Raw genomic sequence first — 20038 nt, 5'->3', positions numbered from 1 at the left:
GTCTCTATCAGACTGTAGAGCCTCCTTGGCACTCACCCAGGGAGGTGGTGGACATCCCACTATGTGAGGTCTCACCCTGACACCATGAAGCACTCTGTAAGGAGCAAGCCTTCATTTGAAGAGGGAGACACCTTGGTACATTAGGTGCCTCTCTTATTTCTGCTCTGTGACTCTGCTGGAAAACCAAGTGAGTGAAACACGTTTGCCAATTTTAATCCCCGGATAGTACAGAGAAGCCTTATGTCCTTTGTGCTGCTTCCAGTTACAGCATTGCTTTGCTAAACATATTAAGTGCTAGAATGTTTGTACTCTCTTGGTAGAAACAGATAAAAATAATACTTACATTGGAGCTGGCCCATTGGAGTTAGTGAAATGTTGAAAACTCCCAGTTGTCTTTGAATAGATACATTTCAAAGTATTGCCCAAATACTTTGGAACAATATTCAAACCGCGGTTTGTTTGTGAAGTATTTTATTTGATGTTTGCAAAATATTTGATATCTGCAAGCTATTGGATTTGACTCTCAGCTCATGTTGAGTGCTAAGCAACATGTTTCATGACTGCAGGACTAAAGCTTCCCTGCCAACAAAATGTGACTTGTACACCACTGTGCTTCTTTTTTGACTTTTCTGCAGGTGATTCATGCTAAATTCAGGAAGCATTTGCAGAATTGTTTCTAATCACCAACAGATAAACCATTATGTTATCCTAGAAGCTGCAGTAAATTAAAGTATATGAGTTTATTTGCTGCACACCTAGATGTTTAATTTGCTCTTTTAAAAGAGCTATAAGCTAAATTCCCTTTCCTAAAACTATTAATGGGCGTATTTTCTGTCACAGGAAGAGTTGCACATGTATTACGTGACAAGTTGTCTTGTTAAATTCCTTGGAGCAAATCTTCCTTTAGTACGGCTTGTGCTAATTCTTCTAGAGCCAGTGGGAGCAGCGAGTGCATAGTGGAGCATTGCACTCCATCTGTTGAATCAAGTTGCCCAGACCCTCAGATGACCAAAGGGGATGAGGGGAAAGATGCGAGCGATAAATTGCCATACCATTAATGCGCTGGTATGCTGGAAAGACATAGAGGGACACGCCTTTCTGGACAGGTAACCACTTCCCAGTGATGGGGAAAACTGGGGAAAGCGTGGAGTTTGAGAGGCTGGGAAAGAGATGTAGCAACTGAAGCTGGTGGGAGAGCATGACTATACCCACTGTCAGAGTTTCAGTGCACCAAAGCCAGGATGCCTCACCCCGTAATGACACAGCTAAATGGAAAGATTTTGTTTCTTTTGTGTCTCCACCCAGTTAGATAAAGGTACAGCTAACGAAAGGCAGGTCACACCTGTCTACTGGCACCTTTTCCTCTCTCATTACGTGTGTTGCCTTTGCAGATAGATTTATCTCAGCATAGAGATAAAGGGAGTTATTTTTGTTTGTTTTCTGTTTTCTTTTTAATTTTAGAGGAAGTGTTTCCTACCTACAGATTACAGTTGATTTTACTTTCTCTAAGCTTAACTCTGATGGCAGGACAGGAACTGCTGAATCTATTACGCTTGATCCACCAGAGAATAAATATGTAAATAAAAAGTTGGGACTGCAGAAATTATAGCCCTCTGACAATGGTCTATTAAAAGCCATGAAGTAAAACCAGGGATGTCTTAAGTAATTGCATGGAATGAAAAAATATTTATGTTTTTGTTTTTAATATTTTCACATATATTTTTATCTTATTGCAGATCATGATTTGAAGGAATTTTGATTTACCTCAAGATACTTGTTAATGCAGTGGAAACATTTCACTGTCTAGTGTAGTTTGTTCTAGACCTGTATCTTTCATCAATACCCTCTCTGGGGAAATCCACCTTATTTCTAACAGATACCAGGATAACAGAATTTGACCTATAATGAGTTAGGGATGCAGACACGGCTCAGCTGAGAAAACACGGGTTTCAGTTAATTGTGGAATTATCTGTCCTAAAGCAAAAATCCTTCTTGAATGGACTGTGTGTTCAGATGATAGAATATTTTTTTCAACTTCAAGCCTCTAGCAGAATGATAAAAGTCCTCATGTTGAGACTTTTACAGGTGCTTCACACAACATTGAATAAATTACTCTGGAGTGAGTTTAGCTGGAGAGAAGTGACAGTACTTTTATACATTGCACAAGCACCTCAGCCAGTCTGTCTGCAGAGGTTTCTGGAAACCTCTGTGGTCTGATTCACTATTTCCTTACTGTTTGTTCTGGGACTGGGAGTAACTATGCAAACATGATGTTGATGCAATATTGTAGGGAGTATCTAGGCTAATCCCTGCATTCAACTTTTGAACATGTTTGTTGAGAGCAAGGGGTTGGACTCCTTACTGTCTTCTATCCTGTGCTGTCTGTAAGCCTATGGAGCTATAGCCACATACAAAGAGTTTTACACTTATTTTCTAACAGCAAATTACCATGTGCAAGCCAGTGAAAGAGATAATTTCTAGTATACAGTGGGCATGTTCTGACAGTTGGCTTAAGGATATGGCTAGCACAAGAAATGTATTATCACACTAAAAATGTTTTTTAAAATTGTCAAAATCATCTAAGATAGTCAAGCTAGTACTTTGGTTTTGGTTTTGATGGGTAGGTGCTTTCAGGGAAGAATTAGAATTTACTTCCCTCGAGATTTGCTCTAATACATCCAAAGTGTTAGTTGTTCTACCAGGAGTCTTCTCAGAGTTTAACTGGAGGGGCAATATAGGAGCCAGGAACATGCTTTTAGAGAACTGTGCAACTTTTTAATATGCATTTCAGGCAACATCCATACCAGCTAACACTGAGCACCTTCATTGTAGACACATACATCTAAGCTGGTCCCGTATGTCCCATTCCAGTAACTGTGAGAAACATCTGACCTGTTTTAGATATCTGCCTTATGAGGAAAGGCAGGAAAACCTGCTTCCCTCCATCAGCTGTGGAGGAATCTATGCAACACATTCAGATGTGGAAGTCTGCAGCCAGTTTGGCCATGGGACATCCCACCCTTTGCAGCTGAGCAAGAAGCAGGATTTGATACAAGAATTAGCTTATTTACAGTAGCAGAATGTGTGAAGGAAGAAAAACCGGCAGACCTTCCAGACCTACTTTCCAGTTCCTGATTCTCCAGGGAGTGTTGTGTTGTTTTTGGAGACCTTTAGGAGGGAGGAGGATTCAGCTTCTCTTTCAAGTACTGCAAAGTTTGTAAGAGGAGGGTGAGTGGTGGCTGCAAGCCTTTTTACGAAAGAAAAGATCAGCTTCTGTCTCTCTGCAGACACTGCCCCTTTTAGCTGCAGAGCAGCAGTATGGAGATCAGAAAGGTTCTCTGTTTCATCTCCCAGACAGAACTATAAAGATATGAACAATTCTCTAGAAAAAGACAACTAGAAGATTGCACTTCCTGGCACTGGCTGTCTAACAGCAAATTGTAGGTGGATATAGTGTTTTGATATTCTAAAGTGTACATGGCCTGCAGACAGACAGGACAGAAGCTCCTGGGACATATGGTACATCTGAGCGTGCTGAGGGAGACAGCTGTGGCTTTCTGCCATCTTCGAAAGGCTGTGGTCATCAGGCAAGATCTCCAATGACTGGAAAAAGACATCTGAAAGGTTAGAAAGGATCCAAGGAACTACAGGCTGATTGGCCTAACTGGGAAAGATTGTGAGCATATCTTCTGGAGGCTGTGACTGAACACATGAAGAACAGGGAGATAGCTGGGAACAGCCAGCATGAGTTTAGCAAGGACAAATCATGCCTGACCACCCTGCCTGTCTTCTGTGCTGAGACAACTGGCTCTGTGAACAAAGGGAGAGCAATGCTCATGGTCAAAGGTGTTACATGGTACTGGGCCTAGTCCTGACCCCTGAAGGAGGCCATTAGCAACCAGCTGCTAGTGGGACTTTGTACCTCTGACCACAAACCTTTCAGCCTAGCAATCCAGTCAGCTTTCCACCCACCACACTGTTCACTCATCTGTTTCAGCAGTTTGGCTCCAAGGATGCCATCACAGCCACAGTGAAGGCCAAGCTCAAGTCAAGAGGCAACTGGCACAGGTTGCAACAAAGGCAATCCTGATCAGATAAAAGGAAAACCAAACCTGGCATGGGGGGGCTGGTTGTTTGGTGAGACTCTGGAGCCCCTGTCCTTGGAGATGCTCACAACACAGCTGCTCAAGGCTCTGAGCAACCTGATCTGAGAGAACCCTGTTCTAGTAAAAGGATGGACCAGATGAATGAGAGGCACCCAGACAGGTCCCTTCCAAACTGAATTATTCTATGATCTGTTCTGTGGTGTATGTGTTTATACGTAGGTGTGCAGGAGACTTTCAGAAGCATCTCTGGCCTTGTGTGGGAGGCTGTTTTGTACCTTAATTCAAAACAGTTTTGTCTAGTTTTCTCCAAGAGAAGAGACAGCCTTCTGAGAGCTGATATTTTCATTTCCACTTCTGTTATGGAGGTGTCAGGATCACCAAAGCTACCGCTGTGTGCAGGACTAATTACTGCCTATTGGAGAAGAGGAATATGGGGCTGAATTGCCCTCTTACAAGGTCAGGTGTGGAAGCTGTTCAAGCAATGGGAGGGGGCCTGTGCTATCTAACAGAGGAAGGGCTCCAGAGCAGAGCTGTCAGTCGACTGCTTTTCACCCCCAATACACATCTCTCTTTTGTATGTGAGTTTGTTGTTTGTTCCCCCCTGCCTCTGTTCTAAAATTAAATATATTAGAATTTTGTAGCAATATTTCAACATGGCCTTGCTATGCAGAGGCAGCTAAAGAGGAATTACAGCAAGGATAGACCCAAGGAGAGGGTCAGTACCTATTTTCTCTGTCCTCTGGTTAGGGAATGGAATGGTCTTTAAAGGCTCAGCCAACAGTAAACATTTGCATGACATCATCAGTCTTCAGTCTAAGAAATTTATGTTAATATTGTCTCCAATATCATGATAGAGATAATGCCTGTGAATGGATAGGAAGGCTCCACATTATGAGGCTATATCCATCAATTATCATTGCCATCTGTGCTCATTCTGGATCTTCTTAAAGGTGCATCAGACAGAGCTCCTCTGACCCATTTTACAGTAAAACCACCTACACTGAGTTTCCCTTTGTGGTCATCAGAGAGATATAGGTATTTTCAGAACGTAACTTCTCTCTTTCAATAGTGTACCTTCAGAAGAGATGATAGAGCTTCCTGGCAGTGCCTGCTCCTTTCCATCTATTGGAGAGGAAGCGTGGGTGATGAGCTCCAGTGCAGATACCTGCACTGTAAACATCAAGAGTGAGGATTCAGCTCACCCTGATCTTTGGGTGTTAGTGTCCTGTGTGCACTATAGGAGGTTTTAATTGCCCTGACTAGCCTCCCACAGGACCCCCAGACATGCACCCTGTCTCCCTTGTGCCAGTGGCTGAGTTTGAGCTCAGACCCTGGTGCTCATCCCTTGCCCTGGCTGTGTTGTAGGTGCCCTGGCTTGATTCAGCTACCTCAGCTCCAGCGCCATTTGATGTTGGATATCCTGCTTAGTCTTGAGCTGCTGCTCCAGGAGTCTCCTGTTGGTCCTCCACCAGCCCCATGGGGATGTCACAGCCATCCAAAGGTGTCTGAAACCATGTCAAACACCAATGGACAGACAGATGGACCCTGCCTCAGGTGTCTAAAGCACAAGTGTCTGCTTGGGAGCAAGATGTCTAAGCTTCTGGTACAGTCACGAAGGATCTAGATCATATAGTTAGTGAAGTCTGGAGAGCAATTTGGCTGACCAAGTGTTGGGGTCTACCTCAGGAGAAGGGTAGCTTGCTAAGCTCTACTAACTGTATGGGCTCAGTCTTTCTTGGCTGCTGTGGGAGTTTAGGCTGTATCTCACATCCAGACACTACGATTTAGGCAAGCTGAACCCTACCCATGGTGGCTAGAAAGAGAATAAATAAATGCATTTATGAGAAAAATATGAAAATGATCACTCTTTAAGTTAAACACTATGATTTTCATCTGAGAAGTATAGAAAGGCACAAACTTGGTGGATATTAAAGGTTCAGTCTCTGCAACTATACATGCAATCACACTCCCAGTATATTATATTATATACACTCTCACAAAACATATCCTTTGTTTATAGTCATATAGATTCATAAACACTTCCTGGAAGAACAAGAATACATTCATTGTATACAAGATATTTTTGCTTCTATAAACTATAAAAGTGAAAATATAAACAGTAATTCTGGATATTTTGCATATGGTTTTCTGTGTTTTGCGATTCTATCTCTACAAGGAGTAAATGAAAATATTAGTAGTGAATAATGACGATCTCTTCTTGCCCAGTCTCCTCTGCTCAGTTCTATGGTATTGTTATATCCTCGTCTGTTGCCATAGAAATGATTGATATGTCAAATCACAGTATTCTTGCCCTACCCTTGCTTCTACATATTATATATCTTGTTCTTTAAACCAGGTTCTCACTTAGCTTTTTGATATTTTGAATTATGTTCTGCAGATCAAAAAATGGGAAAGGAAACTTTGGCTTTCAGAAGGCTGAAACTAATGCAAAAGACAAAGTTACATATATTAATATTGTGAATCTCCATGATTTTACTATAAGTCTTATGACATTTGGTGTTTTTATTAACCCCTGATTCTGCCAAGCAATGTCTTTGTGATAATCCTAGCATCTTCTCACACAAAACAAGTATCTGCATTGTTTAAAGCTTCCTAGCCATGGAACTTGAAAAGGCAAAAACAAATGTAAAGATCTGCCTTTTTTGGTGAATGCTGATTTCAGAGGGAATGACTTATGATTTTTGCAGCTTTGGGTTTCCCTCTTGAAAAAGCAGGAGAGAAAAATAACTGCTCAAGCTATTCTTCAACATGATGCAATGAGTAGCGGTCAGATTAACCAATTTAATTTTGCTTCACATTTCAAAACCTAGTAATGCAGGCTGGCTACTTCCAAAAGTAAATGTCCATTCCACAGCAGTTTATCACCCTAAGAAATACTCTAAGGCTGCCTGGGCTTCCTTTCCACCCAGCTTCCCCTTCCCCCCAGCAGTGCAGGAGGGACACGGCACCACACAGACCTCCCCTTCCCCTGCCTCTGCACAACAAGCCTTTTTCTTTTTTCCCCATTCCTTTGCCCGGACCCCCACGAAGGCCCTTATGGAATCCCCCATACATCCTCTATACAGGAGAGAAGGCTTTCTGTTCAGCTAAGGCATTTGCAACACGTGGGTGCTTACAGCTCGCAGGAAAGGAAACCAATGCAAAGGAAACCTAGACAAGCTGGGTTTTGGGAAAGGGGGCTGCATGCCTGTGTACCCCCCGGTACCTCCTGTCGAGATACTCAGCTTTTTGGTCCATGCCGCAAAGGATGCTCTAGAAACAGGGACCAGGAACAAAAAGGCCTTTCAGTGCCCTTTGGCCAATAAACGGATGGACCACAAAGCTGCCACTAAACCTTTTTCTCAGCCTTTTGGCTGATGTTGCCTATAAAACCGATTTCTAGCAAATGCCACTAGGTGGCTCAAGATTGAATCCGCTGCAGGCAGCAGCTTTCAGTGGGACGTGCCTCTGTGGGGGGGAGGAATTTGGGAACTATCCTTGGGCGGTGCGCACCACCCTCATCGCTTCTGTAATTTTCTGATCTTGGTTGCAGATGCTGGAGGAGGGAAAGGGGCATCCCAGCAAACCCTCTGAAATGGGAACGAGCTCATTCTCATTTCTCACGTGAAATGAAACACTGGGAATTTTCCTTTGATTTATTCCTTGAGAATCGGGACAAGTGATAGCCTGAAGTCTAGTAGCCCTCCCTGGAATAACAGTCATGCTCTTTTTTTTTCCCCTTCTCAAAGAAAAATGTGTATTATTCTTCTCTTTTAAGCTTTATCAAAGGCAATTGTTACCAACATTAAAGGCTTCTTTTGACCTGAGTTTGCCTTGAGAACACACCATGGATGAGAGGTCTGAGTCCAGTGTTCTGGGGGAGAGAAGAGCTTTCACAGGCCCAGCACATGACAAGAGTGATCCTCAGTAGGACCACACTTATGACTGCCACCCTTCTGACTTCTTTTCCATGGGTACCCTGAAGGAATTGATTACTCCCCATTTCCTGCTTCCCTCCATACTGAACCTCTGTGTTTTCTGCCGATTCCCATTTGCCCTTATTCCAAGTTACTCTTTCAGTTGCCCTTCCCTCCACATTTGGGGCTTTATGTGTTTTCCCACAACAGGAGCTCTGCAGGCACCTCTTCTCCTCCTCTCCCTAGACGGTGCAATTTCACATTGCAGGATGGCTTTGCTCCCTCTTCATTTTCTCTCACTGATATTTGTTCTGTGGTTGGGTGCACACCCCTGTAGGGGTGGTGGCAGCTCGGGCATCTCCCACTGTTCTGTCCCACCTGCCACCCTGAGCTGCTCCAGCTGCCTGGGGGGAGGATGTGAGAAGATGCTGTGGGCAAGAGCAGGGAGGAGCAGGGAAGCCGGGACTAACAGCTCAGCCCTCCCTGGAAAAACCTCACCCTGCTCCCTGGGGAGGCCAGGGATGAGCTTGTCAGGGTGTCAACACCTCAAAGGCAAGGAGGAGGAGGGGGAAAGAGGAGATAGAGGCATTGTTGAGCAAGAAGTGGTGCCATCAGCCGGTTGTTTGAACTATAAACAATTGGAGAGATGCTTGAAGCTGTAGCTATGCTAAACAGTTTGCCCATCCCCCTCCTGTGGTGTTTCCATTCCCCTCTTCCCTCCCCCACAGTCAACAGGGGTTTGGCCAGCGATACCTTCCCTGACATTTCGAATTTGATTAGAAAGCAACATATATCCTATGACATGCGGGCAGGGAGGCACAGAAACGCTACCAAGTCAAGCATGTGGGCTCACAAGCCCTGACAGCAAATCGAGTATCTCCCTCCACCCCCTCTACCGGCCTTAGAAATTCCTCATTTAGGGCCCGAGACAGCAAAGGTGAGTAACACCAAAGTGCTCGCCCAGCTTTGTGGTAGAGTGTGGGGAGACTTCATTTAGCTTCTGCACAGCAGCTACCGGAGCTCCCGCTAACCATTGACAAATTAGATGTTTGTTTCAAAGTGCAAAAATATACTTCTTCTGAACTTTGCTCTTATTGAGAGAAAAGGGCTGAAAAATGAATTCAAAAGCCCCACCTAAAGCCTCTTCCCCAGAGTTGGCTCTGGCTCAGCTTCTCTCCCCACAAACACTACCTGCCTCCCCCCCAGAGGGCTCCTCCTGTCTTCCTCATTTTTAGGGTGGAGGCTAATAAGCCTCCCCAGCCCTGGTAAGTCAGGATTAATTAACCTGCAGATCCCTGCAGGCTTCCAACACCTGCTAACTGAGAGAATCCAGCCAGTCTCTCACGGTGCTTTTTTTTTTTTCTTTTGCACACAGCAAGCTTTAGCACCTGGAATAAGGGAAACTTACAAGTTCTGGCTTTGCCTGGATACTTTACAATGAAAGAAAAAAAAAAGGCTAAATAAATAAATAATATTTTGTATATATATATATATATATATATATATATATATATATATATTTTCAATTTAGACCAGCAACTTATTTTGCATGGGAGGGGCATCTGCTAGCAAGCAGCTCTGTTTCATGCCATTACCTCCTTTCTGAGGCTGAGGGAGGCACTTCGAGCTGAGTTCTGCCTCTCTGCTAATGGGCATCCCTCTCTCCTGGCTGGTGGCTGCCATCTGTGGCAAATGTTGCAGAGCGCATAGTCAGGCACTGCGGGATGCAGTTATCTGATGCAACGGCTCTCTAGGGACTGATTTAGGACCACTATAGTAAAGACAGTCGGAGCTAATTGGATTTTTTTTTTCACCCCAATCTGGGTTTCCAGATGTGACAGGGCAGCATTGCTTTATTAACCCAGCTGTGTCCATCCATACTCCCTGTTACAGAGGAAGGGATTTATTTTATTTTTTTCTTTCTCTTGGTGTTGAATCACAGCTTGGTGGGGGTTGTTTCCTACCAGTTCCTGAACAAGAGCCAAGTGGCCTTCCTTGCCTGCTGGAATTTTACAGCATGCACTAAGCAGGGGTGCCACCCTGCTGAATGCTGGCATTTTTTTATTTCAGTGAACACTTTTTGTTATCTCCATGAGTAACTGACTCATTTCAGTGGACTGGGCAAACCAGAAAAAAAAATCCCAGCAACGTTCTTCAGTGACTCATTCAGGTGGATAAAGCTTTTACAAATGTCCCCTCGTAGCTAACAGGACACTGTCAAATAGCTTGTGTGCAGAAGAATTAAGACATGTTTTGCTGGCTCCCTTCCTGCACCAAGAGCCTTGGCCACTCTACCTGTGAGTTGCCACCACCCAGCCCTTCCTTGCCCAGGTGCTCAGCTCTGTCTTGGTGCCAGCTTTGGTGCTCTCTGGGTCCTCGCTGCAGCCATGTCATCACCCAAACTTGGTGAAAACACTGACCTGTTTTCTGCTGGTGCTTTGGTGCGATACCTGCCAGGCCATAGAAGAGGAGTTGGGCCCATCTGGTTGGGAAGATGTTTGATCGCTGTGGAACAGCAGCCTCAGTTCTTCTGCCAATGCCGCTCATCAGCCCTGTGTTCTTTTTCACTACGCCTTTCTGAGAAAGATGAGGAACAAAGGCCCAAGGGGAGATGAAATGATCTGCTGAAGGTCAAAATACAACAAACCTAGCTTCTCTCACAAGTTTTGCTAGAGCATTGTACCAAAACATGCAAAAAAATGACTTGCTGTATTTGTTTAGATAATCCTTTAGATAATGGACAGCCCGACCCACATGTGCTGCATTCCAAGCAGAGGGCAAAAGAGTGTGTTTCAGAGAGCAGAAATTATTTTCTGTCATGACCATTGATCCTTTGTATTCTGCAGTTTTCCCCTGAGGATCTCCACATTAATAAGTGCTCCATCTTTATCTGTCCTGAAAATCTTTAAGAGAGGCTGAAGGCTTGCTAGTACTGTGCACAATACCACTTCAAAGCCAGAATGGAGAAAAACCTTCAGATCAGCATGATAAATCTGTGCTCTTCACAGTCCAAGCCAGGGTGGTGGGGCCACTTTCAATCCGAATGGCTCTGGCAGAATCCAGTGCTTAAAAGGACACTCCATCCACATGCAACTGTGGCAATGGCCTTGAGAAATGTGGCTCTGGGGCAAGAAGGACCACACACGGTGCCATCTGCATAAATGTTGGAGCCCTCATTCCCTTGGAGACCCTATATCTGTAGATAAATCTGCTTCCGCCTGGCCACCGCTTTCTCCTCTCATCACACTTAACCTCTCTTCTTGTTTTTTTTTTTTTTTTTACCCTGTCTGCCAGCAACAGGGCAAATCTCCTTTTGCATGGAGAGCAGCTGCCCCTTCCTTACCACCCACCCATCAACCACAAGGTCTTTTCCAGCCTAAATGATTCTATGATTCTACGTAGCTCTTTTTCCAGAAGCTGCTGAAGACTTGTACTAGAATAGTGGTTCTCTTTATGAACTCCCTGCCTGCCCTCCCACACATACAGTTTCCCCATGAAGGGTCCTCCCTAGCATGCCGTACTTGGCTTGCCTAAAGGCTGCGGCTCTTTAACTAGAAAACATGCTTCTGGCATTCCTGGAAAGCAAATTACAGTCATGCTGGCAGCTGCCCTCTACCCTTGCCTAGTGCAATAGCTCGAGACGATGTCAGCAGCCCCTGGGCTGCATTAGGAAGAGGGTCGCCAGCAGGTCGATGGAGGTGATTATTCCCATCGGGTAGACACATCAGGAGTGCTGGATCCAGTTCTGGGCTCCTCAATACAAAAGAGACAGGAACTTACTGCAGCAAGTCAGCAAAGGGCCATGAACATGATGAAGGGACTGGAGCATCTGACATATGAGGGGAGGCTGAGAGAGCTGGGATTGTTCAGCTTGGAGAAGTCTCAGGGGGATCTGATCCATGTGTATGTGGGGCAACTAAAGACAATGAAGTCAAACTCTAAGTGGTGCCCCGTAAAAGAACAAGAGGCACTTGGCATAAATGGAAATAAAAGAAATACCATTTCAACATTACAAAAGCCCATGTTTCTTTACTAAAAGGGTGAACACAAGTTGTGAAGTCTTCATCCTTGGAGATACTCAAAACCTGACTGTGCAGTCCTGAGCAACCTGCACTAGCTGACCCTGCTCTGAGCGGGGGTCAGACTAGACAATTTCCAGAGTTGCCTCCCATTCTGTGATCCTGATTGCTGATCCTCATGACAAGCCCCACTACCCTAACTTGTATTTTCCCTCAACCATATTGATGGAGTGGTGTTTGGCACTCCTGGGTGAAGGGACAAACTAGCTCTTTTGCAGCAGATACTCAGAGACACCTGAGAGGCTGACAAATGCACACCTGATATGGGAATAGATGAGGAAAAAAGGGGTTTTATAGGGTATCAAGTCCAGATGAGGCTTGTGGGATTCATCCCATCTAACTCTAGACATTTGCAGTGTAACCATTTGTGCCTGAGTTATGTACCTAGACTTCTTTTGAGTCAATACAAATAGGCATTTGTAGCAAGTGATTCATGTGACCTATTTCTCATGAGGTGAATCATACTCAAGAAGTTCCCTTCTTTCTCTACTGACTACTATGAAGAGAGATGTGAAGAGGTCAAGTTTGGACTTCTACACTGTGGACATCTTACAGCATTTAGGAAGACTCCCACCTCTGATACTTGTGCAGACGTCTATCTATTGTTGCCCAGAGTAAATTTTTACACACCATAAAATGCAGTCAAATTTGATGAACATCTCTTTGCCTACAAATAGGACTAAACAATCAGACAACTGAAAAGGACAGGAAAACCACAAAGCACTGCAGATTAAACATTTATACCAGCAAATTAGGTGCAGGTTGGAACTCTGCTTTATTATTCCAAATGTGAGTATTTTAGGGGTACAGCTCAAGGGCACTTTGAATAATGGGATCTCATCTACTACATTGAGTCAAAGCCAAGGGCCCCAAACCCAGCCATACAGATTCATTGTATGGCTGGGCTCCTCAGCTCTGAGTCCAGGGGAGTCTAGGGAACTTGTTCAGTTCATGCTACTGCCTTTGGGATGAACAGAGGAGAGCTGTGGAAAACTGGAGCCAGGACAAGATGGTTCAGTAAGGAAATATCTTAGATCTTCCTTTGCAGTCATTAGTCCAGACTCCTTTGCATACATCCATCAACAGGATCTTACTGGGGCAGAAGATCTTCACTTCATCACGCTTTTGATTGACCTTTCCTACTCATAAACTGTCCTCAGCCTGTGATGACAAGCAGTAAGGAGGTAATGTACATCCTTGGCAGTGATAGGCCCTGTGCTGGAGTGGCAAATGCTTGTCAGGCACTGCAAGATGACACAACCTGTCTTGTTTTGCCTTTTGAAATATGATGAGGCAACATAGCATAAAAACCCTTTTTGCACTGGCTGGCACACATCTGGGCAGCATCTGGATAGAAGAGTCTGATCCAACTTGGCAGAGGAGGTTTTGTTCTGCAGCATGATGCCTGCACATGAGGTAGGAAGCCAGACTGCACAAACACACTGTGGCAGTCTGGGTGCTGAGGTACAGCGTGGTCCTGGGCGCCTTAGTCAAAGAGTCTGACCTTGATGTTGCTGCAAGGATTCTGTGAAAAGTATAGCTGCAGAGCTCATCGGTCAAGTCACCTTTGGGCAAGAGACTTAGCCTCCAGGATTTTTCAAGGGAAGCCACTGCTTCTAGAGATCTGCAAGTATTTGGTGATGTTAGGAGCATAGAAAAAGAAAGGATTGAGAAGGATTATATGAAGTCAACTACCAAGAAAACTGATATGCAAAGTGTGAATGAAAATAAAATAGTTTGTGTTAAGTTAGGTATCCCAAATTAGTCCCTGGTTTGAAAGAACTTGTAAGCTCCAATTTCTCAGCATTTTGATAAAGACAATATTATTTTTCTCTAAAGTGCTCGGAGATTTCAGACAACATATATATGGGATTTAAGTGATATTACGTGTAGATGTTATCTGTTGTCCTGTAGGATGTAGTAAGTAAAGATGTTGGAAACTGCTGTGTGATGCACAGAGAAGGCTGATATTTAAATATCATGGTGATTACCTTGCCAGTGTAAAATTTCATCATCAAAAAATCATACAGTGTTTCTGTCCTACGTTATTTTGATAGTGAGAGGAAAGTGGTTAACTGTCACAAAATGCTTGGAATGTCTGATCCTAAGGTGACTGGCTCTTTTTTTCCTTCTTATATTCCAAAGAGGTCAAGAAGGTTCCAGCTGCATAGGTTTTTACCTCCAACCTTGTCAAGATTCAAGTGCAAGGGAGAGCTCATATTCATCCTTAATGAGCAGAATTTCAGATCCTGACACTAGTGTAAAGAGATCTTTTCTCTCCTGGAGAAAATCAAGGACTTGATCAGCACAGAAACTGCAGGCAGGGTCTGAGTACATCTGGCAGTGTCCAGGAGAACTTTGCAAAGTGCTCTTGCCAAGTACTTTGGATCTGATTTGGGAGAACTCCCTTATTCAGAAGTGTGCATTTGCATGTCATTAACAACCCGCTACCTTCAGTACTTAAGCTGTCTTCTGAACTGGGACTTCATCCTGTGGTGTACGCCTTCATCTCATCATTTGTCCCTATGTATTTACACCTAGCCCTAGTAACAGCTCCAGTCTGGGCTTGTGAGAGGAGGGAACAATAACGATCAAAGCAGCAGAAAAAGTTCTCAAGTGCTGTTGGGAAATCATGTGCTGTTTTTCTATTCTTTGTTTAAATTTCCTTGATTTTTCCATTTCAGAGCTAATTGAGCTAAGGGAAAATTGCTTATTCACCATTGCCTAACAGTATACTTGTACCCGATGATGATTGCTTGTAGTAAATACACCAGTCTTAAAGGGGAGAAGTTGATCAACAGAGCTTCCATGAAGTTTCACAAGAGCTACACTAATTCACAGCAGTTAAATATCTGTTCCCTTGACTTCACTTTTCTAGTCAAATGGATAAATAGCTTCCCAAGCATGCAGGACCACAGAGCTGAAAAATCTTAAAAACTGGCATGGCATGAAAGAGCATTAACCACCTGCATGGGATTCATCACACCAGCCCAAGATGTATTCAGTGCAGGCTTCAGCATCCACACTCACCATGCCTTCCTTGTCCTCAGTGCCAAGATACTGTTCCCCTGATCCACTTGAGCTGTCTGTTTTGGGATTAAATGAACTGTACCCTGGAGGTGCTTGCTTCTTTCAGTCAGCTCTGAAAGGAAACTTAGATGACCAGCTTAGATATAGGCATGCAAAATGGACAGGTGAATCCCACATGTGATAGCTCTCTGTAGACCCACTGTTATTCAGTGTTTCTCTTATGACCAGAAGACTCCTAAAAATCTCCACATTTCAGAAGATAAATTAATTGTGTTGATAAGGAAGCTGTTCACTAACAGTTACACTGAGAAGCTTAACCAAGCTGCTGTGCTGCAGCACCCCCGATATTTGGCTTACTTAAAAGCAGATCACAGAAGGTAAGTGGACCATACAGAAGAGCCACCTGGTAAATCCACAAGATCTAGAAAAGGAGAGAAAACGTCATTTCAGGCCAAACTCTAGCTAAAACACTTCGCCTGACATCAAAACCTAGCAATGCCCCACAACATGCAACCTTTTACTGTATTTTTATGACAACATTTTGTTTAAAAAAACAATACCTGGAGGATTACATTGTGTCAATCACCAGCCCAAGGGTGACTAATATTTTCATTTCAACCATCCATTATGACCAGTGGGTGTCTTTCGTTAAATTATATGCTGCATGGTGATGCCTAAAGGCTTTGTCTCTTCCCACGGACCTTTCCCTGGCATTTCTACTGACATGTCAGCAGCAGCTCCATAAGATCTTGGCTTTGCTGTTGGAGCTAACTTAAGGAGTTGCCAACACCATTTCACCATTTCAGTCTCCCACATGCTCATCTTTGCTGTCACAGCCTCCTCGGTGATGCCACTGCAGTTGTGTGTGGGGTCACGCCAGAAATCAGAACTGATTCACGCTCAAACTGATTCCTTCTTCTGGAGGAGTGTTATTTTAACCCAGTGTGTGGCTCTGCCCTGCAAACCCTTGTTCCAGAGCAGGAGCTGCCCACGGAGGGGGCAGCGCTCTGCAGTGTGAAACCAGGTACAAGGTGCCAGGGAAGGGAGGAGAGGGAATATTTTAAGTTGGCTTCATTGACAAAGCCAGAGTTTCAAGAAATTATGGGCTCTGTGGACCTCGTGCTGTATAAAATGAAAGGGAAATTTAAACCAATTAAGCATGTGTATTAATTGTGGAAATCCTTACGTGGTTCTACGTTTCCTTCAACAGCACTAGGTTTTTAATTTTTCATTTGAAAGGACAGCTAATTCTCACCTATGCCATTCTTTTTTTTTTCCATCTTGGTGAAAATTCACTCTTCAATTTTAGAGTTACTTTCAAAACATGACTCCCTACTCATTGTCAAATATAACACAAAACGAAAGTGACTTCATTCAAATAATAATCATTTAGAAACTGAAGAAGAAAGCTTTCAAAGGACAGACTTTGTAGCCTTAATGTTTGTTTAAAATATATGCTTTACACTTTAATTTTCATTTCTGTAATTTACCTCACTTAAGCCACAGTCCTCACAGATTTATGAATTTACAGGGAGTTTGCACAATGCATGAAGTTCAACATAGGGATAAATTTGCAGGATGAGGGCAGCTGTACTCAGACCAGGGGCACTGTGGGAATTTATGCTCTCACAGCTTTCTTGCAGAAGCCCACTCTTGGTAGAAATGCATTGGCTTCATTCCGATAACATGAATTCTGTACCAACTTGACTCAGGCCATGGTTACAGACTCGTTATTACCAGGTCTGTGGGCTTTTTGGGATCAGCTTGCTCTGGATTAGATGTAAGCACACAATAATCTTTCAACTCAGTTAGACCAAGTATACAGAAATATTTCTGTGCCAGATTTATGCTCTTTTTTTTTTTAAGCTGGCTACAGCACCTGCTCCATCAGATGTTCTGGGACAAAATGACTCCTTCAGTATTTTCTTAACACACTTGAATTGACAGAGTAAGATCATACAGGTTCAGTGCTTTACATCATATCATTGCAGCATTTCTGACTCATTACATGGCACATCAAGACTATGTTCAGGGCCATGTCAAAACAAGGTCTAAGTTCTTGAGAAGTAAACCCCACCTATCTCCTCAAGAGCCTGGTAGGCTTGCAGACTCAACTTAAACCGTGTTTATATAAGCTGGAAGCTTATGAAAGAGCAAACCAACCACCTCCATGCTCACTGTTTTGCTTGTTTCTGCTTTTTCACCTCACTGTGACCACAACTGAGCTGGATAAAGCAACCCAAAATCTGAAAACAAGGATTATTTCCAATTCTGATCTGTTTGATCACATGGCTCTGTCAGTAAAGGCACCAGCACAACCACAAAGACAGCACAGTGACAGGAACCGAAGAAGAGGAGGAAAAGCATAGGACATGGGCACATGTGGTTGGTGGAGCAGGGTTGCAAGGTCCTTACACAAGCACTGCCTGTAGAGAAACACCTGCAGAGCCACAGCCACCATCATGTTGATACAGCAGCTTTTCTTATTCCAGGGCACAAGTGCAGTGTGAGCGGGTTGTCTCTCTGCCTTGCTCATCAGCCCAAAGCACAGATCTCAGAAACTCCAGGTGAGCATCGCCAGGTGCCTCTGGGTGAGATAAGGCACATTAAACAAATGTGAGGAGGGATAGTACTCCCCAAGGAGTTCTGACTCAAATGGAGAGGAAAAAGTTTGGTCATAGCTGCTGCAGATGTGGCTGAGGGCCCTTTATAAGAGGTGAAATAAGTGTCACAGCTGGGTCATGGGAAGATAACTACCAGCCAGCTTAACTGCAAGCAGAGATAGCCTGTGACAGCCAGCCACATTCGGTAATTGCGTGCTCAGTGTGATAGATCGCAGGACCAGAAACAGCTAGCTGGTTAAAACTTAGAGCATGGGCAGTGTCTGAAAATATACCTAGGATCTTCCCAATTAGCCAAAGCACACAGCAGGATTTTTATTCCAGGTTTATGCATTTTTGCCAGCTTTAAGCCTGTCTGCAGGACTGTCAACTCCCAGTCTGCTGTGAAGTGTGAGATCCTGGGCCGTGGTGCGAATTCAGTCTGGGAAGATTAATTAGGGATGTGGAGTCAGTGAAAGGCTGCAGCAGCGTGAAGTCACCCCTCCTTGTCCTGTTCTCTTCCAGAGATAGGAACAGCCTCCTTGTGGACATTGTGGCTCCACAGATGTAAATCCTATGCGGACTTGTTCAGAACCAGACTCAAAATACTACAGCTACATGATGCAAATGACCAAACTTTACCCTGCTGGGTCAGGTTTGTTCCCGGATTTCTCTTGGAGCACACGGTCCTGGCAAACCTGGTAAAATTCATACCATACTTTCAACTATCAGCTTCTCATTTCTTATGGCTTTAGATAGACCAAGTACCATCTTTCTCCACCACAGCCAGCATAAAAGCATGAAGATTGTATAAACACCGTATTATGTTATTTTCATGAGAACATTGACATATGTTCATTCATGATCTGGATCGAGTTAGAACTGCTGGGTGCTCCAGTGCTGCACAGGTATGGTATTATTACAGGACTAAGGTTAATTTGTCTCTCTAGACAATACTGCAATGCCATTTGAAGAAATTCTTTCACCCCAAAATGGCACTTAGGATGCGGTTTCATGAAACCTAGATCTCTGAGCAATAACAACTTAAAGAATTCTTGTTCTCATATTATTGCCCACCACGCCTTCAAAGCAGGGTGTTAATAAGAAGTAAAGCAAAGACTGCAAAAAAGAAAGAAAAAAAGGTGCTTTCTTTGCTGAGATCAGCCCAGCTACCTGACCACAACACAGGGGAGCTGTACTGGCACAGCTGAAAGAACAGCACAGATGTGGAGCCTGGCAGGGGATGGGGGAAGGTGGGCACCTCTGAAGTGCTGAGAGTGCTGACAGCACTGTACCTTCCCACCCGGTACCGAGCAGATCTAGAAAGTACTCTGCCTCTCTTTGCTCCTCTTCCCAGGCTAGCAGGATTGCTATTTTTAGGCAGCTCCTTAGTTTCATGAGTCCTTTCAATCCATTCCCTGATCCGCTAACAGAGGAAGCCAGTGGGTGGACAGTGATGGCTTCAAAGCATACAGCTGCTGGAAAGCTGCTCCTTTTGGGCCCTGTGCAACTTGGTGTCACCTCCAGCAACATGTATGCGTGCTTCCCTGTGCTCAGGTCTAGCTCCATGCCTGATCCTTGGCTGCATGTCAGGATGAGGGTAACCCATGGGTCCAGGAGGCAGTGCAGAATCCTGAGGAGGGGGGAAGCAGCGGTGTGTCGCCAGCAGCAGTGCGTGCACAACTGGGCGGCCAAAGCTGCAGGAATGCATCCACCTATACAACATTCAGATACAGCAGCTAAGATCCTGGATGTGCCAGCAGTGCTCACGTGGAGCAGCCCTCACATGGAAGTGTGAGATAGCGGTGGTGGAGACAGCAAAGGGATAGCATAAGCTGGAGGAAGGCTGATAGTGTGCCACCCTTCTGTATACGATTGGCTCCCAATGTGTCCTATAATCACCAGCACAAGGAGAACAAGCAGTCTTTAAAGCCTCTCCAACCTCCCTCTGGTCTTGCGAGCCCACTCGCAACGGGACAGCTGGACTGTGCAAAACCTCACTCAGCCTTGTTCGCTAGTCTGTGCTCTGCTATTCCTCACCCCAGCCTGAACCTCCCTTATGGACTTTCCTGGCCAAGGCGAGAACCATTTCCCTAGACAGTACAACAGGGCACATGTCAAACACTTCACACTATCAAGTAGGTCAAAATCACTCCCATTTTCCACATATGGAACGGGAACAGAGGCAGGAAATGAGATGCCCCAAGGCTACAGGATGAATCAGTAGCAGAAACAGAATGAAAATTCAGAACTTCCTGTCTCTTTACTCATCTCCTTGAATACTGTTGATGATTAAGCTCTTTAAA

At 44.3% G+C, this 20038-nt stretch overlaps 1 protein-coding gene across 1 annotated transcript in view; it reads right to left on the bottom strand.

The window, feature by feature from the left end:
• Positions 1–19301, bottom strand: part of RFX8 (regulatory factor X8) — a 73418-nt gene extending 54117 nt beyond the window's left edge. The window contains exon 1 of the mRNA XM_071808075.1: positions 19028–19301. Within this exon, the coding sequence (XP_071664176.1) occupies positions 19028–19301 (274 nt within the window). The remainder of the gene's footprint in view (positions 1–19027) is intronic.
• Positions 19302–20038: the final 737 nt, after the last annotated feature.

This window comes from Patagioenas fasciata, chromosome 1 (genome assembly GCF_037038585.1).
Source record: "Patagioenas fasciata isolate bPatFas1 chromosome 1, bPatFas1.hap1, whole genome shotgun sequence".
Taxonomy (NCBI): Eukaryota; Metazoa; Chordata; class Aves; order Columbiformes; family Columbidae; genus Patagioenas; species Patagioenas fasciata.
The sequence above is the reverse complement of the archived record's forward strand: the minus strand, read 5'-3'. Positions and strand labels throughout refer to the sequence as shown.